This window comes from Anarrhichthys ocellatus, unplaced genomic scaffold (assembly GCF_004355925.1).
Source record: "Anarrhichthys ocellatus isolate YVR2014 unplaced genomic scaffold, GSC_Weel_1.0 scaffold18, whole genome shotgun sequence".
Lineage (NCBI taxonomy): Eukaryota > Metazoa > Chordata > Actinopteri > Perciformes > Anarhichadidae > Anarrhichthys > Anarrhichthys ocellatus.
In genome coordinates this window covers 739,415-749,954 of record NW_022280048.1, presented here as the reverse complement: position 1 = coordinate 749,954, position 10,540 = coordinate 739,415, and the positions used below count along the sequence as shown (strand labels likewise).

General features: G+C 41.5%; 2 protein-coding genes across 3 annotated transcripts in view; one reads left to right on the top strand and one right to left on the bottom strand.

The window, feature by feature from the left end:
- Window positions 1–764: 764 nt before the first annotated feature.
- On the bottom strand, window positions 765–6,149 carry htatsf1 (HIV-1 Tat specific factor 1). 2 transcript variants are annotated; one of them, XM_031856957.1, is made up of 10 exons: window positions 6,031–6,149; window positions 5,189–5,353; window positions 3,676–3,910; window positions 3,398–3,445; window positions 3,139–3,293; window positions 2,802–2,965; window positions 2,562–2,658; window positions 2,380–2,469; window positions 2,135–2,272; window positions 765–1,901 (listed from the first exon to the last, which is right to left on the bottom strand). In XM_031856957.1, the coding sequence occupies exons 2-10, from the start codon at window positions 5,351–5,353 to the stop codon at window positions 1,647–1,649; spliced, it is 1,347 nt and encodes a 448-aa protein (XP_031712817.1). In that variant the 5' UTR covers window positions 6,031–6,149; the 3' UTR covers window positions 765–1,646. The 2 variants fall into 2 exon arrangements, with proteins under 2 accessions (XP_031712817.1, XP_031712815.1); XM_031856955.1 differs by lacking the exon at window positions 6,031–6,149 and adding an exon at window positions 5,902–5,943.
- LOC116389007 (uncharacterized) overlaps window positions 6,002–10,540 on the top strand; it is a 10,342-nt gene continuing 5,803 nt past the window's right edge. The window contains exons 1-3 of the mRNA XM_031857391.1: window positions 6,002–6,311; window positions 6,593–6,717; window positions 6,968–7,178. Coding sequence (XP_031713251.1) covers window positions 6,162–6,311; window positions 6,593–6,717; window positions 6,968–7,178 — 486 coding nt within the window. The 5' untranslated portion in view covers window positions 6,002–6,161. The remainder of the gene's footprint in view (window positions 6,312–6,592; window positions 6,718–6,967; window positions 7,179–10,540) is intronic.

The following is a 10,540-nucleotide window of genomic DNA, read 5'->3' as shown; positions in this document are numbered from 1 at the left end:
CAGTGAATTCCTGCTTTTTAAGAATGTACTAAACTGTTGATTTGGTCAATCCTAATGTTTCTGCTATCTGCCTGATAGGTTTGTTAAGTGTTTTCAGCCTAATAACGGCCTCCTTCACTTGCATTGACACCTTTTTGGTTTCATGCTGAGTTCCAAGGACCAGCTACCAAATGCTAATTTAACATTTTAGATCCTATCATCTGCATCATTTGTCATGAAATAGTGACAGAACCGACCACATCTGGCCATGAAACCGTTTGTCAGACAATTGTCCAATTACTTTTGAGCCTCTGAAGATGTGGGGTATACTGTGTAAAAATGGCCGTAACTCCTAAACGGTTAATGTGATATTGTAGTTTCATCTATTGAATTAGAGCTGAAGGTCTACACTTCAACCACATATTGACTGCTTCATTTCAAATCCATTGGAGTCGTGTAAAGAGGCAAAATCAGAAAAATTGTGTCACAGTCCAAATACTTATGGCCCTGACTGTAAGTGTAGCACTAAAATAACATCTGTATGTGTCCCCTGCTCAGAAAGTCTTACCTTGTTGCCTTTCTCCATATCTATTGAACACAGATACTGTAGTAGTATTGGATCTGGAGTATTTACTTGTAGTTCTGGTGTACTTTCCATAGTTTTGCACTGAGACGCTTCTCTGTTGGTCAGGTTGTAACTCACTTTGTCACAAGGTTTAAATGAAACACAATCTGTATCTTGTGTCATTACAGTTTTCAGAATGAGATGTCATGAGACTTCAAAACGTTACAAATCCAAACAACTTTATTAAACACATCGATGCTCATATTTACAAGACAGCATCCAAAGGGATTGTGTGTGTTTGTAATAATAAGTTTGTAGTCTTATAGCACATGACCCTGTTACCACCTCAGAGATCCAGATACTGGACACCAAAAAGGAAAAGCGCAATTATCTATTTTTGTTTGAATTTATATAGTGGATGCACTATCTATCTGGTGAACATTTAAGTGTGTTGGTTCTTGTTTTGAAGTCCCTTTAGCATTAAATAATGTATGTCTGGACACATTGGAACCCAAGTAGCCAGCACGGTGTCTGTACCATCTATGAAAATCACAAAAGAAGTTGCTGTTTTAAGCACACATGCAACGACTGTGGAAATGAAAAATAATTCTGTTATATGTGTGCTCTGCGTTGAAACTTAAACTTATTTTGAAGTTTGGTGTTATGATATTTGGACTTTTTACTACCATACATATGTACTTTCTACAAGGTTTGGGCGATATGATGATCTATACCATGTAACAATATAAATTTGCGTACTTAATGATTCAACCCGAAGTAAGTGTCCCTTTGTGCAAGTTGTCTTTTGTAATTCATCAATATTTCAGGGTTATCAACACAAAACTGCAAACAAACTGGCACATTGAAATTCAGGGAAAGCTGTGCTGAGCTTCTCAAGTGCAGGTCAAATTACAGTGTAAACCAAAATAGTGAAAATAGGGTAGACAAAATCATAATTTTATTTTTCTACATTACAAAACAGCTCAAACCTCCTCCTCCTCCTCTTCCTCACCTGCACAGAACGGGTGTTTACCACAGTTCACAATCTAGCAGGACTGTCCTGATTGTTTGCCAAGGGGACCAAAGATGTGCATTTAGGTATCTAGGCTTTCTCGTCATCACTTCCTTCCAGGCTGCTATCTGTAGAGTCTGCTTCCTCTTCCTTTTCCTTTTTCTGTGGTTCTGTTTCGGGATGCTGTTCGGGCTCCGTGGTGCTGGAGGGTTCTGTTGGTTCTGTTTCGGTGGTGCTGCCCTCTGCTGGCTTGGCAGTGTTGTTCTGCAGGCCCTTCTCACCTCCCTCCAGGAAAGTGGACCAACCCTTCAGTCGCTCCTCCCGCTCACGCGTTGTCTCTTCCACCTGCACAAACAGCATCAGCATTAAGGCCGCAAATTCTTTCCAGATGCAGAGTTTAAGTTAATCAAGGATATCACAATAACTCAAATATCACATGACTTGTTGGTAAGAGTGATGACTAGCTTCAAAAGCTTTACAAATTCTCCATTCTGCATTTCCATAATTAAATTCAATGGCATATTTTCATCATCCTTCTTGCTTGCTAAATTCCCATTTGTATTTTGCATTCGGTTTACCTGATAGTCTGTTGTTCCATCCCAAAGCACAGCAGTCAGCTGCCTTCCTCCAAACCAGCGACCATTGAACGACTCTATGCACGCATCGGCTTGTTCAGGCTCTTTAAATGCGACTGACGCCACGCCGTCCGGGTGTCTCTGCAGCACAAATACAACCACACACCAGCTCCATATTGATGCCACTAACATACAATGCAAACCGTTCTACTGTGACTATGAACGAGCATGAATGACATTAAACTCACATCAAAGAGGATGACCTTCTTGACCTCCCCAAACTTCTCACACTCCACCCGCAGATCCTCACGATACTCATTCAACTCCAGTGGGTCTTCCTACGAAGGCCAACACAGAGACTACAAGAGATTAATATCCTCAACGGACAGTGTGTGTGTGTGTGTGTGAGCGTGTGTTTGTCTCTCCGCACCTCAAAATCACTGGGGTGGAACATGTTCCTAATGATGACAACTTTTTCATGTCTCTTCCTCAATTCTCCTTGCTTCTCTGGCCTCCAGTCCAACTGTCTGCACGGACAAAGACACAGACAAGAAAATACTCAATTACTTGTCTTCTCTTAATCCACTTGAGCATTTTGGCTGTTTATCCCTCGATGCAGAGAGGGACTAGTGAGAGGTTAACTAAAAAGGAACAAGGAAGTAGAATGTACTTCTGTTGCTGCTGCATTCTTTTCCTATAATCTTTGTTCTTCTTCTTCTTCTTGCTGGCGTCGTACTGGCCCTTTAGCTCAAACCGTGCTGCTTCCACGTGGAGTCTGTAACCTCGGACCTCTGACTCGTCAATCAGACGCAGAGCCAATTCCACTGACTCCTTCTGCAGAGATTATCACAAACACATACTGTCACTTCACTGGAGTGCAAAGCAATACTACTGCAACTAATACTTCTTCTCTATACTGGGTCATTCAAGCCAAAAGCCATGCGGAATGTGGTCACGCAGGTGTGGTAACTATAAATGAAGCTTTAGACAAGCAAGGACAGACGGACCTTGAGATAGCAGCAGAGACCATCTCCCTTCAGATTTCCCTCTTTATCCTTGTAGAGTTTGACCTTGTACTCTTCAGTAACGGGGTCCCGCATCACAATGCCGCACTTGGTCATCAACTCAGCAAACTCGTCATTGCTGATGTCCGGAGGCAGGCCTGAGGAGGAAGAGAGTGAGAGAGACAGGATGAACAGAGTCAGCTATTCACTCGACAGCTGTCTCCTCGACAATGAGAAAAGAAATGTTCTCATCAAAACCAACCTGATACGTAGACGTTGGTGTTTTTATTTTCCTCTATATCAAACCATCCTACAAGAACGAGAAAGGGGAAAAAAAGCATTTATCAAACGATACGTTTGTACAAACTTAAACTCAGAAATTGTACATAATATGAATACTGGTAATAATCACTATTGTAGACAGGGGTAAAGGTGGAAACATACATCAATACATAAAAAAAAAACACCATTGTTTACCATTTGTGTGTTAGTTAATCCACTGGTTTTGTCTCTTCTCTATGGTTGTGGATGTCACTTTACCTGGGTCTGGTTTTCTCTTCTCCCCTTTCTGTTTGTCTTCTTTAGCTGCGGTCTCATGCTGGTCTGGGTCCTGGTTCTTGGAGGAATCTCCTGGTTTCTCCTTTTCTGAGGGCTTGCTGTGTGGTTCTGGGGCTGCTGGGTTGGAGCTGCTCACTGCAGCTTTGTTGACATCTGGATCTCCATCCTGAGTGAAGCCATAGTTGGCCTGGTAGGCAGCAATGAAGTCCTCTGTTATCTGGAGAAACGAAGCAAAACCTACTTAAAATGAACACTGAAACTGTTACGACTATGTACCAAAAAGAGGTCTGCGATCCAATTTAGGGTGAATAGACATCTCTATTTTCAGCTTCCAATAATGCATTTTATTGCCAAGTGTGGTCAGTGGCAAGTACAAGCTGGTATGATGGAGACCTTGAACTTTTATGTTAACAGTATTGTTGCTATGCCACAGCGCCCCCGGTCAGAACAGCATAGTATATGAATCATAATGAATCGAAATCGCAATATGGCCTATTACAATTTGTGCAATATTTGTGTAATATTTGTTCATATATTTGTGTGATGTCAACGTACCATTTTAAATTAAATACTGTCATGCTGCAGAGATGTCCTGGCCAACACATCATATTTACAGGCTTAAGAAAACCATCTTTGTTTGGTACAGATCCCCGCAAAAATCGCACCATTATCATGTTTTTCAATGAAAATTAGGATAATGATATAACAATAATCATTTCCTCTAATGTCGCAAACCATACATCATAAACAATTCTAAATCCTTAAGCCCTACTATGCATTGCAAAGTCAAGCAAACTTGCACACAGTAAGTCAAAACAGAACAGAGATACAATCCATAATATGAATATGTCAAAGACTGCTGCGCAGACAGCAACAAAAATAGTTAAGAACAAATATATTGTGAGGAATTTAAGTTTTAATGCGCTCCTAGCAATGGATATTATGTGTTACAATATGTTTACTTGTAGAAGGTTTAAACTAAAGGGAGAGTTACTGAATGTACTGTGCACTGTGAGAGAAACCAGAGAATTTATGACACCGCCATAAAGTCAGAGAGAGGGGGATGTTGCTGAAGACTTTCTGAGCACAGCCTTCAAGAAGGGAGGAGGACTTGGTCAAGGAAGTGGCCGACTGAAGTCCGAAGGGTTCAGCCACTCATTGAGCTGATCGATGGGCTGAGGAATGTGTAATATGAGACATTTCAGAGACTTTGGAGGGACAAAGGAACTGTGAATCCCTGGAGATAATCAGACCTCATCTGGACCATGAGGCGGACATCTATTTCATGAAATATTACTATTGATAGTTAATTCAGTTTGTAAGTGAACTTTGTGTAGTACATTAAATATTGTTTTTAATTTTGAACTGGATCCAGCTCATTTTTCTGATGTGCGTGCGCAGTAAGAAGCTCGCAGCAGAAAAGTACCTGCGGCCTGCATCCTCTCATCCTTTGTTTTAAACCTTAACAATATGAAGTAGGAAAACAAAAGCATACTTTAGGGAACCAGGCCTTCTTTTCAGGGTCCCAGTCATACACAGTCCCATCCTCTGGGTCCGTGTAGGTGTTGGGTTCAGAGCCACCCTCATTTCTCCGATCATAGAGCTCCTGCATCCGCAGCTGCTCCATAAACTCTTTGTTGGCATTTGCTTGACCACTCATCTGCAACAAGCAATGAAACGATCGAGGTCAACAAGTATTCCATTTCGACATGTATACAGCAGCTGTATTACACCCCAATGTGGCAAAGAAGCTCAACGTGTGTCTTTTCGCTGTGCTCATAGATTTATGTGTGCATGTGGGGTTGAACAATAATATCAAAGCAGGATAGTAAACATATGACAAGCCAATGCTGTAAAAACAAACAGTAAACGACTCTGCTTAGCCTATAAAACATGTCAACAGCTTGCTCCAGGCCGTCCTAACAGACGACTGCCCATAATAAAGACCTTTTACAGACCTTTTGGGTAACATCTAAAGGTGAGTGCTTGTGAGTATTAGGATAGTTAGCGATACATTATTTGGTGTTAGCCAACACAGCTAACATTGGTTAACGCTAGCCATCGTTACCTTTAACAACAATAACGTTAGTCCAGTCTAAAATCTGGTAGGTTCAAAGCTTAATGAAACATATTCCCTCCGTCTAAAGACCCAACCACAGAAACGATCTGTGCTTTGAGAATTCAGCCAGTGTGTTAAATAAATATTACCTTTAGATTTACGCGCAAACGTTTTACCCTTCCAGCCGACAATTTAATGAAGTACTTCCGATGTCACGTTTGGAATGCGCATGCGTGTCAACTGGAAACGAAGCGCTCGATTTGTTATACAGCGTCTACCTGTTTTTTCCATAGCGTCTACGACGGTCACTCCGCCCGCAGTCTGCTGAGGACAGCACGAATATAGAAAACAAGCGCCCACGGCTCAGCTAGCTAGCAGGTACGTTAGCAGACCTTTACTTGGTTTTGTCATGGCGGAAGGTAGCAATAACGTTAACGTCAGTCCGGGCAACCTTCCACCGGGAGACCCGCAGCTCATCGGTATGATCGTGGAGCATCTGAAGAACCGTGGGCTTTTTGACGAGTTCCGTCGAGACTGTATCGCCGACGTTGATACGAAGGTAAGCCAGTCGGCTAACGACAACACCGCCTTGGCTAACGTTACAGTTACCGCTGTGGTTAGAGAACCAGACTCTAAGCTAAGCTCGTAACTTCAGTCGCTACTTAACTAACGTTATATTGTGCTTACGTTAGGCATTAATTCGTTGCTAGTATAAATATAAATCATTTAGCAGTGTGTTCTTCTCATTGTTGTGACAATATACTTTCCATGTTACCGTATTCTAGACTGCATCACTGTTTAATGACTGGGTTTACATGCTGTCCCTGTTGTTGCTGCCAGCCTGCCTATCAGAACCTGCGACAGAAAGTTGACAACTACGTCACGTCGCACCTGAGCACACAGGACTGGAACCCGTCCATCAACAAGAACCAGATGCGGAACGGACTGAGACAAAGTGTTGTCCAGTAAGTGTTACTTTCAACTGTCTTCATCGTCCTCCTGTACAACTCAAAGGAACAAGAATGTAAAGTGAACAGCTACTTTATGAGTGTTGGATATTTTTGTCGAAGAATTGTTTTCAATTTCTTCAGGATGAGCAACATTTTAGTCTGCAGCTAATGATTTTATGGCAGTTCAATCCAGTCAGCGATACTGTACATGAGGTCATCGTGCAACTGTTTTCACAGGATATGTTGTGCATGCTGTTTTGTCTAGATCGGGTATGCTGGAGTCCGGTGTGGACAGGATCATCACTCAGGTCGTCGACCCCAAGATGAACCACACTTTTCGGCCGCATATAGAAACTGCTATCCATGATTTCTTGTCGGGGGAGAGGAGGGAGGAGAACGTGTTGAGTTGTAATTCTGCACCGTCTGAGCAGACAGAACTACAGGAGGCTCCACCTGCTTCTGGGCCCAAAACCCCCTGAGGTCTGTTTTAAAAGCTGAAGTACAGTGTGAGGTCGAGAACATCATACAAGAGGAAGACGACAAAGAAGAAGACGACGAGCGTCTGGACTGTTTCTGCATTCAAAGTCTTCAGCGGGAGATGATGTTTCATGGCTCGTCTGTGGAAGTCAGACAGTGCGGAGTGGTGCACTTTCACTGCACAGCTCTTCCTATTAAAAAATGTGCGATATCGACATTTTCCACAAAAAACATGTTGACTAACAATATGTTAAACTTGTAAACAGCACTGATTCATCATAAGTCATTCAGCTGGGAGGATTACAGGAAGAAGATCCTACAGTTTCTGTCCAACTCGGATTGAATCATTGAAAGACATTTATGTAGATATATTTTTATCAGCAGCTAGCAGCTATCACACTGTGTCAGATTTCCTTTTTGTTGCTTGTATTTAGTATGCGGCATTGATTGTGCATCCTATGTACTTTACTAAACACAGTTGACGTCCTGTCCCTCTACTTTTTTCTTATTGTACCCATTTGTAGTACCTGTGCCTTTTATTAGTAAAGATACTCTGCGGTATACAAAGCTATTGTGTTAGTTTTTGAAGTCAATTCTTTCCTCTGAGTGATGGGAATAACTTTGTCTCCTGTGTAATCATACAACAGAACCAGTAGGTGGGGTAGATTTTCTCAGTTAGGCATTTCAAAGCCAAAATCCACCCAAAAGTATTCCGAGGCTTACATTTTCGAGGCAAACCTGCTGATTCCACCACATGAGACATATACAGGGCCTATCTGCCTGTTTGAGACGGGACATGAACTATTACTATATGAGGTGTGCAACTTGAAGTCGCAGTGCGTTGAGCGATGACTGGCTCAGCACACTTTGCATGAGCCTGTCTTGTCAGCTATATGTGTTGTAAACTATACCATCGACCCTGCAGAGGCATGCATAACGGTGGCATGTTGTGTAAAAAGTCATAGACGTAAGCCACAAGCGGCGTCCCTGTCTGGTTTTGTTTTTCCTCACAGGATAAAAGGGACTTCTCAGCAGTTTCCAGTCTTAAACCTCAGTCCATCAGTTTTGGGTATTTGCGCGTGTCATTGCAGCTTACATAACTTTATTGATTTAACTACTTGTTTTTGACATTGATCCGCACGTTAACACAAATGTGTGTCAGAGTGTGTCCACAAATCTGATGCCCTCTGTTCGTTTGCATGTATAACGTGTGTGCTGTGTGCTGTGTTAAGTTAAATACGCTTTTACGTATTACACTGAAGTGATTCAATTTATGGATAATATTTGTAAATTATTTTAATTATCCTTATTGTCCTTTTAAACTTCAATTAATAAAATACCCAATCGTTCATTTTTTTTCTCCTATTTTTTTGGCTTGGTGCAAAAACTTGCAAGAATAAATCAATGGATTAATCACTTTTTAACCACTTCACTTATTAAGTATAAGTGATACTCATGGTCCTCCATATCAGTTCAGCTAAATCACAAAATCATATCTTCTTATTTACCCCTAGCTTTGCTGAAAGCTTCAAAAGTGTGTTGTATTTTTTTTAAACTCAACAGCAGTATGTTTACTTTCATGTAACTTAATCGACTTCTTGAAGTCAATTAAATGGTGAACCGAATACATAAGAGCAAGACAAGCAACTGATCTGAGTTTAAACACCCAGATGTCAGGGTCAAAGCTTCCTCTTGAGTTCAGTAATCACAAAGCAGATACTGAATGAATGCAGAAACACATCCAGAGGCAGACATGTTATTCACAACATGGTCATGTGAGAGTCCGAGCAGGAGAGGCTACTGCACGTGTGCTGTTTGCACAGTGGTGTCTGTATGCATTAGTGTGTTCAGTGTCGGGGTGAAGGGTCATTGCGTGGGTGGTCATCGGGGGTTGTGTGAGGGAAGCTGTGGGATGATGTTTTGAAGCAGGATGAGACAGAACGTGCTAAAAAAGGTCAAAACACTCTTAACGAACGTCTGAACTTTAGCCCCCCAAAAGAGTATGTCTTCCCCAACTGGGCCCCAGCATGGACACACACATAAATACTGCCTGTCTCTGTACCTTGACCTCCCACTACAACACACACACACACACACACACTTGTCCTAAACCATCTTCACTGTAGGCCTCTAGGATGCAGGGTAGATAAGCCATAGCATGAATTGAGTTTGTTTTTTGTTTTTGTTTTGTTTTTACTCGCTTGGCAGATGCTGATACCATGGTGGCACATGACTGTGGCCTGTCTTCTCCGTTGATGTCAAGGGTCAGCGGTCATGGCTGTTAAGAGACAAAACCCGACCACAACAAGTGGGCTGCAAGAATGAAGCCCAAAAATCAAAATCAAAGCATAACTCACCTTGGGCTTGTAAACAACAGCATGTTACTCTTTGATGTGACCGCAATAGCTTACAAATTGTCAGAAACAACAGTTATTGTAACCGAATAAAGCCTAATTACCGATCTGAAAGGACAAAGTAGTCTTTTTTTTTTGTTGTTGTTTCCTGTCTCTTGTAGTTTTAAAGAGTTAGTTTAAAAAATCAAGTTTAATCAAAGTGTCAGACACAACCTTCTTAATCACATACATCGCCTGGTGGCAACCTCAAAGCTAAAGTCAGAAATAATCATTCAGCATTTTTTTTTAAATATCTAAAAAACATTTTGACAATAGACATATCAAAAACAATAGCCTGAGCTAGTGAGAGCATGGTTATGTTTGTGTGTGTGCATTAACCAGTAACCAAGCTATTAATAACAAATGTAGGGTTGCAGTAGGTGGTTGGCAGGTGTTTATCCTTTCTCTGTGGTAATAATTCAGTTATAAATGTCAGTAATATATTAATAGATGCTCATGGGTTTCTCCCTTTCTATTATGTAATTGAGTCCGCAGTTATAAATGTTAATAGGTCATTAAACAGGGTTGACGTCTGCAGTAGTCTGCATGGATAGCGTCTTAGTCTTCTTGAGATATATGTGGTAAACGCTCTTTTTTACCCAACCTGGCAACCCCATGTTTCTTCGTATCAATAATTAAATGTACCTGAGCTATAACGCATTAGCCCAAATGATGTATTAACTGTCAATAAAGCCATTCATTTCAACTCATGAACCCATAAATTGTGCCTTTTTAGGGAGTGGTACCCGATATTTTGTATAAGAATTCTATAGGCTTATTCATATAAGCATATCAGGCATATGTGATGAAAAAAGCGACAGTTTACAGGAATGTAGCACTCAAACACATTTGTAAAACCTGATCCCCCCATGTCATGACCCCTATATATCTCTCTCTCTCTCTCTCTCTCTCTCTCTCTCTCTCTCTCTCTCTCTCTCTCTCCTCCCCCCTCTCTCCCCTGTCTCTGT

Bases quoted from the DNA above. Each gene is read 5' to 3' on its own strand.
- htatsf1 (XM_031856957.1), bottom strand. From the start codon at position 5,353: ATGAGTGGTCAAGCAAATGCCAACAAAGAGTTTATGGAGCAGCTGCGG. The intron at 3,911-5,188 runs GTATGCTTTTGT...TCGTTTCTCCAG, and splicing joins AGAAGGCCTGGTTCCCTAAA to ATAACAGAGGACTTCATTGC. The intron at 1,902-2,134 runs GTAAACCGAATG...CTGTTTGTGCAG, and splicing joins ATGGAACAACAGACTATCAG to GTGGAAGAGACAACGCGTGA.